An 18,584-nucleotide genomic window follows, 5' to 3' on the forward strand; every position below is an offset into this window, starting at 1 on the left:
GGTGGAGGATTACTAGTCAAGATGTTTGCTGTTCATCTTCTCTCCTTTTACTTCTCCAAACTACAGGAGGATCCCACAAAGAAGGTAAGAAACACTGGTGTATAACATTTTTTTCTGACAAACAAAACTTGCAGTGAAGTTGTAAGACATCTTCTGTCTTATAGTAGAGTAGAGAAGAAAATGTATTTCACTGATTGGCCCAAAGGAAGTGCAACATAATTCATGAGAGATGTACAGGGCAGGCCTATTTGATGAAATAGCTCATTGTTTTAACAGATCTCTCATCTGTGTGACTTATGTGGGTTGATTCAGAGATAAGAAGAATGTCTTTGCTGAGAAATGATTAACGTTTTTCAGAGGCAATGTCATTACTCATTTTTAGGGTGGGAGAGGGACACCCACCCTCACACACACATTGGCACCCAGTCAGGTGTTTGACCAAAAGGACCTTGTCCCCTAAAGGTGTCACTATGGTGACAGTTTGACTTTGTGTGTGTGTGTGTGTGTGTGTGTGTGAGTGAGAGAGAGAGAGACTGTACACTCAATGTCTGTCTGTCTGTCTGTGTCATCCTTCATGTTGTATGATCAGTCCCCATTTGATCTTTTCAGATTAGATTCCATTGATTGTCCATTGTTGAAACAGAACAGCTAGAGAACTGGATTAGACATTTCACTCTGAAATGTATTGCAATGATGGAGCCTTGAAGCATGACAGCATACAACTGCAAAATAATAGTTTTACTCTATTGTGGCAACTGGTAAACTTGCATTCTGGGTTACAATGGGTTAAGAAAACTTCTCCAAACATCTTTATTTTCTATTTGTTTTATTTGGCCTGGAGGATGGAGAACAAAGAACATGAGCTTCAGAACTAAAGGGAGGAAGGAAGGACTCTTCCTCTGAAACCTGCTGACAGGATTTTAAGAAAGAGGAGAAGTGAGGTTGGATTTATGATGATTTTAAAGTCATCAGTCTATTACACAGTAAAATCCTCAGTGTTATTTTATCAATATGTATCAATTAGTTACTGAGAGCAGAAATAACCAAATGGACCCGTAGTTACCACTGAGGATTGAGGTTGCCTGAATAGCGTTGGATACTCTCTCTTTCTCTCTCCCTCTCTCTCTCTCTCTCTCTCTCGGTCTCTGTCTCTCGGTTCATTTAACCCCTCTGTAGTACAGCTTTCACGTGATGGAAAACCTTTCCCTCCTTCTTTATCAGTTACGTTTCTTTTTTTTAAATGTATTCACAGGTGGACAGGTTTCTGTACTCCATGCGTCTCAATGATGACCAGCTTATGGACATCTCAACTCGTTTCTTAGGTGAAATGAAGAAGGGGCTCTCTGTGGAAACTAACTCCACGGCAACGGTTAAGATGCTGCTGACACACGTCCGCTCCACGCCTGATGGCTCAGGTGACTTTACCAGAGGACTCTTAGGAGGCCAATGACCCAAACTGATTGTTTATCTTATTTTGACGGTTAATCAAACAAAAAGTACAGTTTTTCCAGGCTTACTTAGTTACATACTGTAAGCCTATTTTTCTTTTCATTTAACTTATTTTAGCTTTGATTGGCCCAAATAGGTTTTAATTATATAACAAGTTAGACTTGTCCGGACAAAAACGTTTAACGTGTTGTTAAAAACGGTAAACGGTAAACCTCTGGATGCCCACTGGCCTAGCGGTCCAGGCGCATACCACATATAGGCTCTAATATTCGAATTCGATTTGAATCACCATGCCGACGACCTTTGTTGCGTGTCACTCACCGTAAAAAAAAAGAGAAAGAAAACAGTAAACCTCCTGAAAGTTAACTCATTTTATAGGTTCTGCAACACAGCTCTTTGTTCTGGTCCATCAACTCCCAGAAAGGATACAGTTGAGTTAATCAGTAAATACTTCTGTCTGTCTGTCTTGTTATCTCCTCTCTCAACTGTCAGAGAAAGGAGAGTTCCTAGCACTGGATCTAGGAGGCTCCAGGTTCAAGGTGCTCCAAGTTAAAGTGAGAGAGGATGCAGGGAGGAGAAAGAGAGGAGTGGAGATGGAGGAGCAGATCTTCCCTATGCCTAAGGAGCTACTCAATGGGAAGGGAACTGAGGTGAGGAGAAGGAGAGACGAAGATCTCAAAATGGGACATACGAAGGAGGAGAGAGGGAGAAATGAGTGAGATTAGAAAAGAGAAGGATGAATGAAAAAGTGGTCACTGTTTCCTCACAGCAAGAAGGTCCTGGGATCAAACCCGACTGGGGCCTTTCTGTGTTTGATCTCCATGTTTTCATATGGGTTTCCTCCCACACACACAAAAAAAGAATGCATGTTAGGAGAATGGCACTGCTCCTAAATAAATGCAACGGATACATCCTGGGTATGTGTATAATGTACTGGTCAAATATTAAATAAGGTGTGTGTGTGTGTGTGTGTGTGTGTGTGTGTGTGGGGGGGGGGGTCTATATATCTGTCTCTCACATTTAATGATCCATATTGTCTGTTTCTCCTTCCATCTGTTTTGGGGTCAGTTATTTGACCATGTGTCAGAGTGTCTAAAGGACTTCCTCCATCAGAAGAACATCAGCCTGGAGGACAAACATGCGCTGGGCTTCACCTTCTCCTTCCCCTGTCAGCAGACAGCATTGGACCAGGTAAGTGACACTACATGGTAAAACCAATATGCATGTACTGTACCTGGCTGCCTTCTACTGTAGTCTATTCACACAGAGGTAAAAAAAACATGGGTGTCATGGGAGTGCTGAAAACACTAATAGTAATGAAGTGATAAAATCATAGCTGAGGAGCGAGTCACTAATTTGTGCTGGTGAAATAAAGTGTCCCATGGGGCTTATGAATCCATCTTACCTTGATACAAGGTCCTTGTTTTGATAGCATATTCTTTAGACAGGTGCTAGGTTTGATGTTTACGTGGTATCCTGGTTTATTTGAGGCACTACATTATTGCCTGCCTTTGCACTCTATTTACTGTGTGTGACTACTTACTGCTGTTTGTTGACTAGGGTTCGTTCATGCTTACTCTGATTCACTCTTCACTCTGGATAAGAGTGTCTGCTAAATGCCTATATTGTAGATTGTCCTGTCCTGTCCTCTCCGCTCTTCCCTTCTTCATAGGGAGTCTTGCTGAACTGGAGTAAAAATTACCGGGCCCGGGGTCTCCAGGGTAAAGATGTGGTGCAGGCCCTCACAGAAGCAATCAGCAGGACCGGGGTATGGGACATCACTACCGTACAACACCATCAACTACATTACCCATAACTCATCACAACACCCAGCAAAATGACTAATTATTATTTTAAGATAATTATTTATACACATCTATTTAGAACCTATGAAAAAACAACGATACAGAGTTGATCTCTCTCTCTCTCTTCAGGATATGGACATAGAGGTGTTAGCCCTAGTCAATGATACAGTGGGGACTATGATGACCTGTGGGTTTGACGACCAGCATTGTGAAGTGGGTCTCATCATTGGTTAGTGTCACTCTTTGGATGTCAAACGCTGTGAAGGGAATCTCATTTCTAATTCTAACCATCTCCAACAGGGGGAGGAGACATAATCATTGGTAGTGGGACATGATATACATCTGCACAGATATCCTGAGATGTTTCTTCATGTAAACATCTGTTTACATGAAACATCTGTTCTCTTCAAAAGTTTATTATGTTTCTATCTTATATATTCTTTATTTACCCAGGGAATGTTGCTGAGCACAGATGCTCATTTTCAGCAACACCCTGCACACAGACAGACATACATCATGACTGGTCTCTTAGACTGATACATATTTATTCACTCAAACAAGTGGCCTTATTATTTTTAGCTGATAATCAATACTATTGTAAAGAAAACTATGTACAGTACCATTACAGTTTTGCTGCATGTAGTGAATGGATAATTACGTTTTTGAAAGAGCTTGGTGCACCCTCTAGTTGTTAAAAGTGTGTGTGTGTGTGTGTGTGTGTGTGTGTGTGTGTGTGTGTGTGTGTGTGTGTGTGTGTGTGTGTGTGTGTGTGTGTAGGTACGGGTACCAATGCGTGCTACATGGAGGAGCTTCGTCACATTGAGCTGGTGGATGGAGACGAGGGCAGGATGTGTGTGAATACAGAGTGGGGGGCCTTCGGAGATGACGGGATGCTGAAGGATTACATAACAGAGTTCGACAGGGAGATTGACGCAGCCTCCAGGAACCCTGGGAAACAACTGTAGTGTTTCATTTAACACTTAATTTAACCGGTCTATGACAGGACATAACATAGTATAACATAGTGTCATGTCATGAATTATGTCAACTCATATGACTTACACTAGCATAGTATAGCATTTCATTGCCAAATAATATCACAAATTCCTTTTTTGCAACACAATATATAAAGTAACTGTCGTTTTTTTTATTCCTGTCTGTTTCTCTCGTTTCTGGCTCTGGCTCTTTCTGTCCTACTGTAGCTTTGAGAAGCTTGTCAGCGGCCTTTATATGGGAGAGTTGGTCAGGCTGGTTGTGCTGAAAATGGCCAAACTAGGACTGCTGTTTGACGGATATGTTTCTGACGCTCTGAGAACCAAGGGGAAAATAACCACTGCACACATAGCAGCTATGGAACAGTAAGACCTATCTATCTGTCCGTTTGTCCGTCCTTGTCTATAATAAGTCAGTCAATACTAAAATTGTAAATAGTACTGTAGGTCTGTCTTATCTGTTTGTCTTTCTCAGGTATAAAGATGGGCTGACAAACACAAGAGACATTCTTCTGGACCTTGACTTGACACCATCGTCTGATGATTGCATTGCGGTGCAGCACGTCTGCACGGTAGTCTCCTTCAGGTCCTCAAATCTAGTTGCTGCTGGGCTGGCAGCCATTTTGACTCGGGTCAGACAGAACAGAAAGCTGAAGACCTTGAGGATCACAGTGGGGGTGGATGGAACCGTCTACAGGACACTTCCACAGTAGGTGTTCATAGAAACACCACACATGCATCAGAACTTTCACAAAGAGGTCAAAGCATGTTGCATGGATCAGAGTATATTGAGAATGGGTGCAGGGCCTTGATTTAAATCAATGTTTAACAATAAGTACCAAAATGTGAAGCCTTATAGGCCTGCACTTGAAGCAAACACGCATGAAAATGGGGACAAATCGAATCATAAGTTTCCCCGACTGTAGCTACTTCTTAAAATATTATACAATATTATAGAGAGAACTAGTAATACTGGAAGATAGTGGCCTATATGATGATAAAAAAGTAATAATGTGTAATAAATAATTGCAGGTATGCTAAACGTCTCCACAAGGTGGTGCGCCGGTTGGTTCCTGACTGTCATGTTCGATTTGTTCTGTCGGAGAGTGGCAGCAGCAAGGGCGCTGCCGTGGTAACGGCTGTTGCCCAGAGACTGGCATCACAGAGACAACAGGTTAGCGGGCTGTGGATTTCATGCATAGATCGGCTATTCAGACTGACATCATATTGATGACATCAGGGATCTCCATATATGGGCATAAAAGGGACACAGACAGACAGACATACAGATACAGAGTTCTCTATATATGGGCATAAAAGGGACAGATAGACAGACATGGAGATTTGCAAATTTAGATAGTTCCAGTCTAGACAACCACCAATCCGATGCCGAGTGGGACGATCGGTCAGACGTTTGTCTGACCGATCGCAGAGATTCTGTGCATTTATAGATAGATACAATAACGATATAGCTGGTAATATATCTAATATATCGGGTATATCTGGTACCTGGTTTGAAAACATGCATGCTAAAATCTCAGACCATTGGTTTATTTGAAAAATATATTCGTTTTGCAAATAACACTGACTTTTTAGAAGTATTTGCTAATGTCACCTATTGTTCTTTAATTCTGTGCTAATAGTAGTGATGTTTAAAGTGTATGCTAATACCATTGGCTTGTTGTGTTCAAGTGTATGCTAATACCACCTGCAGGTGGACAAGACGCTGTCCTCCTTCAAACTGTCCCAGGAGCAGCTTGGCTTGGTCAAGGCCAGAATGAGGGCAGGGTTAGAGAACGGGTTAAAGGGTAACGGCCCCTCCGCCCTAAAGATGCTGCCGTCGTTTGTGTTCCGTACCCCTGATGGCACAGGTTAGAGACCAGCATGTCAAACCCCACTGTGATATACACTGACCTAGAAGCATGGTCACATCTGTCTTGAAATACAAATCGTCGCTGTCGGGTGTAAGCCTTGTATGTCCAAAACCGTCACTTTTCAGGAAATGGAAACAAAAAAAATCAAAAAAAATCAACAAAAGTAGTGAAAATAGCAGATCTACAAGCTCACAATGCATGCGATGCATTGTGAGTCAGCTATTTTCACTACTTTTGCTTTACACTCTTGTATGACGAAGTACAGCATTAAATGACCAAGTTGAAATTTGGAGACAAGGCTTCTGCCTGACAATGAAATGAACCAGGTTTATATAGGAACAAACTAAATATGGTGAGAGCTTCAGGAAACTCAGATTAATGACCCTGTGAGACCCTCTAGCTCACTTTGTTGTGAGGAAAAACTATGAGATAATATTTTCACTCTGTTCATAACATTGATTTTTTATTTTTGGGTGAATGGATAGTCAGTTGTTCTCTGAGCATATTGTTTAAACGTTTGCATCCATGTTTTGTTTTTCCTAGAGCATGGTAAATACCTAGCCTTGGATCTGGGAGGAACCAATTTCAGAGTTCTGTTGGTGAACATTGGTAGTGGCTCTGTACGACTCTACAACAAGATCTACCCCATACCACTGGAGATCATGCAAGGCACAGGAGAGGAGGTGGAATTAAATACAGATTTATTTGCTTCATCTTATGGACACAGTTATGCACACACCCAATATTAGGTTGAATTAAAAGTATGATTTGTAAATATTTTAGTCCAGGCATTAGGAGATTAACCTTAATAATAAAATTAAGTCAGATTAAATTGGCTAATTAACAATTTTTACATAATCATCAAACCATGCCCCCCCCCCCCCCTCCATCTCGCTCTCTCTGCCTCCCTAGTTGTTTGACCATATAGTCCAGTGTATCAGTGACTTCCTGGACTACATGGGGATGAAGAATGCTCGTCTTCCTCTGGGTTTCACCTTCTCCTTCCCCTGCCAGCAGCAAGCCATTGACTCGGTACAGAGTCACATTTTCCTGTTATATCTTAGTAACGTGTGTGTGGAGTTTGAGTGCATTAACTTTTAGGTATAGCTTGTTGTAACTACAGTTTCCTTACAATATAATATCGGCATAGGCAAATGGAAAAGGTATGCAGCAATAGTAATTTACATGCATGACTGTCTTAATGGTCATTAATAAAGATTGTACCAAAAGTTAGTTCTAGCATAACAGCAATAATCTGTTATTAAATCAATCTGTTCTTTACTCATGTCTTCTGGTACAGCATGATTGGAACACACATGTTAGCACTGGCAGAACACAGGAAACACACTAACTGTACTGTAACTTATTTGAAAGAAATTGAGAAAATTGTTTATACTGTAACTTATTTGAAAGAAACTGAGAAAATTGTTTGATGTTCTAAAATGATTAATGGCATGATGCAAGCCATACACTTACATAGCTGCATATTAATGCCAGTGTGTATGTCCATGTAGATTGTTACTGTGTGATCTTATTTGTTCATTGTTTGTTCTGCAGGGAACATTAGTGAGCTGGACAAAAGGCTTCAAGGCCACAGACTGTGAAGGACACGATGTGGTGGACATGCTGAGAGATGCCATCAAGAGACGGAATGTAAGTCACAACACTATAGAGATGTTGATGAGTGCAGCAAAGTAAAAGACTTGTTTCCTGGTGGCATTTGTTCAGATGCTGCCTCACCGTACTGTACAAACATTTGTCATCTAGGAATTTCACTTTATAGCCTGTGTGTGTCCAACAGGAGTTTGACTTGGACATAGTTGCGGTTGTAAATGACACGGTTGGAACCATGATGAGTTGCGCCTATGAAGACCCACAGTGTGAGATTGGACTTATAGCTGGTAAGCATATCTCTTTTATACTGTTATGTTGTGTGTTGGGTGTCGCCCACCCAAAATAGCCGATCTACAAGTTCACAAGCAACTTACAAGTGCGAATCAGAGTAAGCATGACCCCTAGTCAACAAACAAGGTAAATAGTCACATATGTAGAGTGTAAAGAAAACAATGTAGTGCTTTCAAAGAAACTAGGATACCAGATAAACATCCAACCTCCAACATGCTTTCTAAATTACATTAAGATATGTGGTCAAGGAAAAACAAATCTAAATAAAACAAAACAAGTCACCAACATATATCTGCATAGTAAACTAGCAACCATCCAAAAAAAAAGGCTTGTAGAGTGGCAACAGTGGCTCTTCCTTCAGAATCTTACTGCAGTCTTGTGTTCCACAGGGACGGGCAGTAATGTTTGTTACATGGAGGAGCTGAGGAACATCGAGAAGGTTGGCAGAGTGGGAGGAAAGCTGGAGGGAGAGGAGAGGATGGAAGAAGGAGAGGAGAAGGTATTTCAGTAGACAAATTGTTATCCACACTATTATGCGTTTAAAGGTCAAACCCAGATTTGTTTTGACCATAAAATAAATTACTTACATTCACACACATTGACACCTCAAAGGCTCTAATGCCTGACAGAGTCCCCGGTTCGATTCCGGGCCGGCCGAGACATTTGCTGCTTGTCAATGAGTCCCCTTCTCTCTCTGTGTGTTCTGTCTCTCTCGCTCTCTAATGTATACCTGTAAAATAATGTCAACTAAAGCCCCTCCAAAATAACATTAAACCATTAATACCGGAGGCCGATTCTACAAAAATGTTGAGCTTGTACATCTGCTATTTTTGAGAGCCACTGTTCTAAACCACTGTTCTACACCCGAAGAGTTTTCAGAAAAACTTAAAATCTAAAATGACACAGATGCTTTCCCGGATTGAATGGGTTAAAAAAGGATATTGCATTCTGCTCTCAGAAGGAAGTGTGTACAGAGGGAGAGAAGAAGACTGGACACAAGCAGAGGATGTGTATCAACACAGAGTGGGGGAGTCTGGGAGAGGACGGCTGCCTCGATGACATCACCACCCAGTATGACAGCCAGGTGGACCAGCAGTCATTCAACCACGGCAAACAGAGGTTAGAGAGCCCTGCTGTAGCTCCATACTGTAAAACATCAACTTGTCGCTGTCGGGCAGAAACCTCCTATCTCCATATTCTAACTTTTTGTGGTTTTGTTCGTAAATTAATGCCCTACTTGATACTACAGCGTCACACAAAAGCATCAAAAGTAGCAGATATGCAAGCTCGAAATGCGGCGCTTAAGCAGGTGGTTCTCAAAGTGGGGTCCGGGGACCCCCAGGGGTCCTTGGGGTGGTTTCAGGGGATCCCCAACCAAATTAATTGTTAATAGCATAGAATCACAATCATTTTAACCATATTTTATACTTTGGCTTTTACAAAAATAGCAGATGTACAAGCTCACAGTGCATCACATCTGCTATTTTTGAAAAAAAATCTCTTCTGAGGGTCTCTGGCACAAAATATTTTCAGATGGGTATCTGCAGCCAAATATACAGTATATCAATTTGCGGGTCCTTGGCATGAAAAAGTTTGAGAACTACTGATTTAAGTGTAACTTTAATTCACTGAATAAAACATGCACACACACACAATTAATTTGTCTTTCAACATCAGTTGATACGCTGCTATTCAACTAGAATTAGAACTGCTATTCAACTAGAATTCAAAGAAGAGTACAGTTAGGGTAGATTACAGTTGTTCTGTTATGACACAAGCAGGCAGAGGTTCCATTTAGGTTGAACATCATTTCACCTCATTGGACAAAGTTTGAGAAAAGATGCTCACCACTCTGTGGAAAGTATCAATGAATTATTAGAGGATGTATTCATAATGAAAGGTGTAGTGCGACATCTAGTGGCTGAATGTTGTCATATCACCATTTCAAGAATCAAGGTTTATTTATTTGTCACTAGGACTACTCGCAGGTATCGAAATGCTATTATGTGAGGTCCTCAAGACCTACTGTGTCACAACATAATAAGATATAATCAGAAGAAGCCTTCAGCAGACTAGCAACATCAGCATGGCATAACCATAATTATGTGCAGAAACTTTGTGTTTACTATAGCGGCAACAACACTTGGACTTAATTCAACACTTTTATAAGTGGGCCTACCGTGTATTTTAATTCAACACTTTTATAAGTGGGCCTACCTTGTATTTTAATTCAACACTTTTATAAGTGAAAATAAATGTAAGTTAAATTGGTTTTACTGACATATATAATATATTCAGATTCAAATGATTATGGTTAAGAATGCCTTATGGACTTTCTAACTTTTATAATATGATATTTACTATTATTTGGATGTCCTTATGAGACGCAAGATAAATCTATGTGACCTTCTTCTGACAACAAGAGGGGAGTGCACCGTTCCTGGAGGTACTGCAATACCAGGTCGATGCGTGGAGTGGACGGAGCAAGCCCCTATTCCATCTCCCAGTTCCAAAAATGAATTTAATATATGGTCCCCGGGTAGGGGACGTATCAGATATTAAACTGATAAGAACAGATTTTTTTCTTTAACAAAAAATACAAAATCATATTTTTCCTTTTTTTCTTTACCAAACAAAAAATACAAAACCTTTCTCTTAAGTGTAAAGAGAAACCTAGTGTCACCTGGGCTACTTTATTGTATCTGGTGACTTGGGGCCAAAAAGGCAGGGGGGCTGGCCTGTGTCAAAACCCAGCTGTGTCACAACTCACAACCCTCCCACCAGTCACCTTCTCTCCTTCTTTCCTTTGTGGGCGGTCCCTAACCAGGTCCCACATTCAAAGCATCTCTTACATTTGGGTTCAGGACAATCTGTTACCCAATGTTCATCCGACATACAATTTTTACAGTAAGCAGGCGTCTTGTGGCGAAGCCTCTTTCTCCCTGCTCATCCGTGGGGCCTTCTGGCCCCCCTCCCCGTCGGGAGAGAAAGGCCCAGCGTCGCACCTTGCGGCCGTCGCCTCCTTCTCACCACTTGCCGGCGTTGTCGGTTTTGGGCGCTTCAAGCCCCCCCCCTCTATCCTGAGAGGAAGGCCCAGCACCTCCAGTCTTGGCAGCTCCTTCTTTTCCAGGTCCACCACCACCCTTCACCGTGGACCCACAGGCGCAGCAGGCCCTGGGCAAAGGACTACCATCACATTGTCTCGCCGTGTGCCCATTCCCCCTGCACTTCTTGCAGAACGGGGGCTGCCTCGAGTAGTGCAGGTAGCCCCTGTCTTCTCCTATGGCAAAGAAGGCAGGGGGATGGGCCAGACCATCGTGCCCTTCTGGGTCTGTGTTAAAAAAAACCTGAAGCTTTCTCTTCCCTGTCCAGATCCCAATCTTATCAAACACTTTTGTGGCTGTCTGAATGTCCACCTCCCCATAACCAGAGAGGAACCCCACGATGTCCTCTGCGGTCACATAGGGGTTGTACATGTGTACAGTCACCAAACGATAGTTCGAATGATCCAAGTTCATCTCCTTAAAACCCTTCATTAGCTCCTCACCTCCTCGCTGCAGACAGTCGTCAGCCACCTCCCAGGTCTTTTCCTTAGTGAAAAAGGTCACATCATAAGCTTTTATAATATGATATTTACAATTATTTACATGTCCTTATGAGACACAAGATATTTCTATTTAAAGTGACTTTCTTTTGACAACAAGAGGGGGGTGCACCGTTCCTGGAGGTACTGCAATACCAGGTCGATGCGTGGAGTGGACGGAGCAAGCCCCTATTCCATCTCCCAGTTCCAAAAATCAATTTAATATATGGTCCCCGGGTAGGGGACGTATCAGATATTAAACTGATAAGAACAGATACTACACTTGATCTTAGCCAAAAGGCCGAGAAGCGATACCCACAATGAGTTTGGACTAGGATAGTGATTACCAGCGATAACAATCACCGTTGTGGTTCATTTATGTATATTTTAAGCGTCACGTAACACTAATTAATATGAACAACGCTCGGCAAGAAGGAGCTATAATGACGTCGGGGAGCCGAATATTTAATAAGAAAATAAGAACGAGAGTTTAAAACTGTTAAGCCCGATGTATACTTCGTCGCACGACGGTGACGGTGTCGCTCATCGGAATAATAGCAGACCTATAAAAGCACAACGAGTTACGAATGCTATGAGTTGTGGGTTTGTAGGTCTGCTTTTTCTCTTCCGGCACGCGACACCGCTTCCTGGTCACGTGGCTCACCAGAAACCAATAACAACTTTGAAAGGACCCGGACGATCAAAATGCCGTTTAAAGCAATAGAATAAAGTTATATTTATTCTCTAATTAACAAAAACAGAAGAGATCATTAATTCACATATTAGGGTAGCGATTACCTATTCTGAAATAATTATCTGTACAACGTTGAACCTTTGTGATCCATTTCCACCAACATGGGCAACAAAGAAGCTTTTGCACCGCCTGGTGGAGAATAATCGTAACTACATGTGTGAAATGGCGTTACATTGACATTCTTTGAACAAACCCACTTACACGATATTTCAAAACAACAAGATTCATCACAACAGGTGTAAGCGTACACCACACACACACACACACACACACACGTAAACAAATAGGTCTAAATCTGGGATGAATTAAAGGTTTTTAGGACTTTTAAATAGATTGTCTCCAGATGCCATTGTTTTCTCCCACTCATCACTCTGAGGCTTTGAAGAGACAATGTCCAAATGTTAGTAGGTAAATGTAAGTTTGTTAACACATAATTAAGCTACCAAGTATTAGGAATAGGCTAAAAGACAAGAAAACCTTACCATGGTGTCGTTGGTCAGAAAGCTGTACGTCTTGTGTAACCTCTAGATGTGTTACAACTTTCCCCGTTCAGTCTGGACATTCGATTTATAGGTTAACCCTGAAAGAGGGATTAACAATTCTGGGTTCAATGGCTAGATCTATGCCATAGATGTACAGCAGGCAGAATGGAACGAAATCAAGCCCCTTCCTTAATCTCTTCACAGGTGTTACCGATGATACTTTAATTAACGGCTCTGTTCCTTTCTGGTCAAACAGAGTCAGGGTATTGTGTAGCCCTGGTAGGTATTGTGCATGTTGGCTCACTGGAAACACTCTGCTACCAGTGGCAGTGGGTCTCAAATAACCTCGTTCCCAGCCTTACTCATCTGCGAAGAGAAACGGGTCTCAAAAGGGTGGTCAAGGTACCCTCATGGTCCCTTGAGGGGGTTCCAGGGGTGCCCAGCAAAAGTAGTTAATACAGCATCACAATATTTTAACCATTTATATGTTGGCTATTCAAAAATAGCAGATCTACAAGCTCTTTCTTTATATATAATCTTTTGAATTTTATAACACAAATCTTCTCTTCTGGGGGTCCCTGGCACAAATGAAATTCAGATGGGGGTCCACGAATTTGGAGGTCCTTGGCACAAAAAAGTTTGAGAACCACTGGCCTAAGCGACGCTTTTTGAGCTTGTAGATCTGCTACTTAAGCTGTTTTTGAATTTGAATCCTGAAAAGTAGTTTTGGACACAGGAGACAAATTACAAAAACATTAACCGGTTAAACCCTACACTTCATTGACAGGCGGTCTTTTCTTGGTCCCCATATTTTTTTAACAATTACGGAAAATAAAAAAAGATATTATGATTTTCTTTTCCCTGAAAATGTTTTCAATTTACATTTTGTTATTTTTTTTTAAGAATAAAAGAAAACAATTGTAGAAAAGGTTAAGATACACTGTACAGGATACTTGATGGATGAGTCATGAGTCAATTTTGGGGAAACACTGTTCTTATTGTTTCCACCCAGTTGGAAAGCAGTCTCTAGTTGAGCAAAGCATTTTGCTGGCCTTGGCTCAAATCCCACCAGAACCGTTTAGCGTGTCCTCACCCCACTCTCAGCTTTCCTTCACAGTCCAATGGACAATCAACAGTTCATTCATCTACAAGCTTGTACATCAGCTATTTACGCTTTTTTTCTCCACTTTTTTTTTTTAAGTATAAAATTATTAAATATGTCAGTAATTTATTTATATATTCTAGTATAGACAGTTGTTGTCATATCTGCCATGTGCCATTTTTTATGTAATTTGTATATGTTCCGATGTTCAATGTTCAATATTCAAAGCCAAAAACACAATAAAACTGTTAATAGCAATTTGTATGATAATTAATCAACAACTGAAATGTTGTAATCGTGACAGCTGTGTGTGTGTGTGTGTGTGTGTGTGTGTGTGTGTGTGTGTGTGTGTGTGTGTGTGTGTGTGTGTGTGTGTGTGTGTGTGTGTGTGTGTGTGTGTGTGTGTGTGTGTGTGTGTGTGTGTGTGTGTGTGTGTAGGTTTGAGAAGCTGACCAGTGGTCTGTATCTAGGAGAGGTGGTTCGACAGGTCCTTTTAGATTTGACCAGGAGGGGCTTGCTGTTCAGAGGGCACGTCACTGAACCTTTAAAAACACCTGGGATATTCCACACAAAGTACCTGTCGCAGATTGAGAGGTAAGAGAAGAGCTGTGTTATTGAGGAGTTGTTGTTTGTGTGCATTCTACGCGTTAGTGTTTTGTTTACAGGAGTGACTACATAGAGATTCTGATTCGTTCTGTTGTGGTTATCCTATATTAAAATTGGCTTAAGGGAGGGCCGGCCGCCGGGCGGGCCGGCCAGCCGGCGAACTCTGATGTCGTGCATGTGTCACCATTACTCAGCCATAACCATATATGGAGTTCCCAATGCAGCTACGCCCCAAATATGGAGTGTGTTGTCTAACCTAAATGTGTCGTCATGGCATCAGTCGGATTGGCGGTGCGAAGTAGGTGTGAGGGCCCGAACCTCTAGTGTTAAAAACCAGTTGAAATGAAAATTGAGATTTTTTTTTTACACTTTTGGAGCATATCCGTGGTGAGGGAGTTATCAATAGATCCCAAACCGTTTGTCTATTTTTCTATCAAAAGTCACTAAAAAGAAAAACGTAATGTGTGATTACACCCATAGATATATATAAAGGCTAGATGACTCACCCGCGCTGCTGGCCAATGGAGTACGACGTTGCCACATGGCGGCCATCTTGTGACGTTCATTCATAACATTATGTCTATGGTGCATGTACTTTGAAATAACCATAGCGTGCTCAATTTTCATCCGATTTTCAAACGGTTTGGTGTGTTGTAAACACCAAAGATGTATTTATGATACTGCATACTATTAATAATAAACAAAAATAAAAAAAACATGATTATAATTATTAGTATGCAGTATCATAACTACATCTTTGGTGTTTACAACACACCAAACCGTTTGAAAATCGGATGAAAATTGAGCACGCTATGGTTATTTCAAAGTACATGCACCATAGACATAATGTTATGAATGACTGTTGCAAGATGGCCGCGGTTGAGCTACGCTTGCGACGCCCCCTTGAACCATCTAGCCTTTATATATATCTATGATTACACCGGCAGGTATTAACCAATTTCAATCAATAATATGACAGGCACCTGTCAATCAGTTTTTCACTTAGAGCTTACCATATGCTAGACACTAGAGGGCAGTGCCACTCTGTAGAATTCAGACAATGATGGCAGAAGCAGCATTACAAACAGACGTAGCTAAACAAACGTTTTTACTCATTTGTTAACAAACATATGAAAAGAAACTTTTATGTTACTGCAACCCCAAATGGCGTTGCAGTAACATACATCTTATTTAGCACTGCCTTGTTGCAGTGCACGACACAGAGTTTGAATCACATAATCGCTGTGATTGACTGCTTCACTAGTAAATACGTCACAATATGGTCACGAAAAGCCATTTCAGCTGGTCTTTAAGTCTGTCCCGCTACTAGTGTGTATATCTGTGTGTGTCTATAAAGTAATTCTAATTTATGTCTGTCTCTCTCTAGTGACCGTCTGGCTCTACTGCAGGTCAGATCCATCCTGCAACAACTGGGGCTGGACAGCACCTGTGATGACAGTATCATAGTCAAAGAAGTAGGAGATGGATGGATAGATGAATGAATTAATTAATTAATTAATGCTAACCAGTGTGACAATATTTTGTAGTAAGCTGCAGTTCAAATGCATAATCTTTTTAATCAAAATGTTCCCATAAAATCAAAACATATAATCATCACTGTAATCAATTAATGTTATAGTATAATTATTTTTTTAAAATCTTATTTTACCATACAGGTGTGTGGAGCTGTGTCTCGCCGTGCAGCCCAGCTGTGTGGGGCAGGAATGGCAGCTGTGGTTGATAAGATCAGAGAGAACCGATCGTTGGACCATCTTGACATCACTGTAGGCGTTGATGGAACACTGTACAAACTGCACCCACAGTAAGTCTAACAACAACAACAACAACAACAACATAGATTATCACTACGGCATTTGTTGTTACACAAAGTTATTCAGCTGAGAAAGTAGTATTTGATCAACACTTTATTTGAATAAATTGATTAACATTACTCTCAATAAGGAAAAGCCAAACTAAATGCTAGTCTCACTGAAATTCCCCAACAGTGTGGGGACAGAGTTTGCTGACCGAGACCATGGCCAGCCTCGTCATTCTGTAAACCATGGAAGGTCGCTGTTTTCTGCTCTGTGTTTTGGTTCCTTTGTGCCTGGATAAACTCCAGTGTCTCCTCATGAATCTTTCTAAACCAACCACAGCAACTGTGTTTGGCAGTCGAGTTCTGTCCATGTTGGCATGGTGAGACCAGCAGCGAGGTCACTCACGTGGTAGTTCAGAATGCACTGGCACTTTAGCTTGCATTGATTGATCAGCTGTGGTATTTTGTTTTTATTGTTGTCACTCTCACGAATGCATTTGGCTAAAATGTTACGTTTGACAAATTGGTATGTGGCAAGCTGCATTGTCACATTCGGTCTCTCTACAGTTGATGACAGCCTGAACTGGGCTCAGATTTACTCTGCACCTACTGTATAACAAACAATAAGGTGTTCCTTATAGTAGCCTATATAGAGAAACATTATCAGCTTATCACCCGCCCTGTCCCTCTATCATTCTCTCTCCCAGGGAAATTAAAAGCTGGGTATGTGACAAAAATCATTATGTATAACTCAAAGGGTGAGTATGTGATATTTAGTTTGTTAAAATATTCCTATAACAATCTTTGCTAGAGCGTTTGTTCATTAATGTTGGTCTCCCACGGTTTAGAAAACAAAAAAAACGATGTTCCGGATCAGGAGAGAGAGAGTATACAGAATAAGTGGAATTAGAAGTGATGGGACAAAAATGCGCAGATAAAATTGGAAGGGGAATACTATCAAATTGAAGCTGATAACCTTCGTGGGGTTCTTTCTCCGGATTGGATATAATTTTATTCCCAAATGAAAATGTATTTTCTGTTTACAAAAGAGCTGGAGAGATGGAGAGACCAATGTTACTGAACAGACACTGATAGCAACGATTACTATAGGAATATAGAGCTTTAACTTATTAACAAAAACACTTCTTTTTGCTCCTCCAGTTTCTCCAGAGTCCTCCAAGAAACAGTCAGGACATTGGCTCCTCAGTGTCATGTGAATTTCGTCCTATCAGAGGAGGGCAGTGGGAAAGGTGCGGCCCTCATCACTGCTGTGGCCACACAGGAGCAGCTGGACATGTAACTACCTGGAACTAAAAGGATGCATTGGTTATGGTTGTTTATTATCATCCCTGCATACGGTGCACACGTTGTCAATGTGATTGGAGCATGTTGAAATGAAACACATACTGTCCATAGACGCAAAACTGCTGCTAAGCTTTCCTGCCCAGTGACGGACGGTTGACCTCAATAAGAGAATTGACTCCTGCACTCCTTCTCTGTAGCGGCCATTTCTTAACCACGTTCAACCTGACGTCCAGTCGTCCACATTTGCAATTTTGATGTATATATTAAATTTTCCTGCTATTTTTGCATAAGTGTTTAATGTATACAATCCAGGGTGGGTCACTGTCTGCCCTGTTGCTGGTCAAGTCTTACAGTAGCAGTAGTAGAAGAGTAGTAGTAGTGATATGTTAAAGCCTAATTGATATGCCATAGTACAATTTTCGAGCTAACAGCGTGATAGAAAACAACACCAACATGGTGGAAAATTAATTGGGCTTGCTTAAGGCTTTTTTTTGTGCGTCAAAGTATGAACTAAGCCTTAATATAGATATGAATTACTCATATACTTATGCCTAGCCATGCAATAGATAAAGTATATTGAGCCAGCATCACAATGTATTATCAGCTCCAGTTGTGACAGTGTGATTGTATTGGTTACATACTACTGTATATGATTCTCTGTATGCACCAATACAGATCCAAAAAAGGGATTCTGCCCTGAAATCCAATAAGTGCCATGTCTCATGTTCATTCGGGGTTTTTTTTACTTTTAAATTTAAAAATGCATTTTTATGGTTTTCTATGCAACCCATTCTGTACCAAAGAATATCAAGTAAAGTCACTAATTTCAAAAATGACTTTTTTCTGTTTTCTTTTGAAACTAATTAATTAATGTCTAATGTCTGTAAATGTATCTACTAGAATTACTGTCA

The 18,584-nt window shown here is 41.0% G+C and overlaps 1 protein-coding gene across 1 annotated transcript; it reads left to right on the forward strand.

Moving 5' to 3' along the window:
• Positions 1–21: 21 nt before the first annotated feature.
• Positions 22–17,668, forward strand: hkdc1 (hexokinase domain containing 1; the record flags this gene model as incomplete). Its single annotated transcript, XM_080433380.1, has 21 exons — positions 22–84; positions 1,253–1,415; positions 1,942–2,099; positions 2,518–2,640; positions 3,122–3,217; positions 3,384–3,483; positions 4,032–4,215; positions 4,457–4,612; positions 4,722–4,955; positions 5,279–5,420; positions 5,961–6,117; positions 6,664–6,803; positions 7,033–7,152; positions 7,678–7,773; positions 7,922–8,021; positions 8,415–8,524; positions 8,984–9,144; positions 14,385–14,540; positions 15,940–16,027; positions 16,229–16,374; positions 17,530–17,668. 21 exons carry the CDS (start codon positions 22–24, stop codon positions 17,666–17,668), a joined length of 2,832 nt encoding a protein of 943 aa, XP_080289506.1.
• Positions 17,669–18,584: the final 916 nt, after the last annotated feature.

This window comes from Gymnoscopelus braueri (assembly GCF_963280865.1).
Source record: "Gymnoscopelus braueri genome assembly, chromosome: 1".
In the NCBI taxonomy this organism is placed as follows: Eukaryota; Metazoa; Chordata; class Actinopteri; order Myctophiformes; family Myctophidae; genus Gymnoscopelus; species Gymnoscopelus braueri.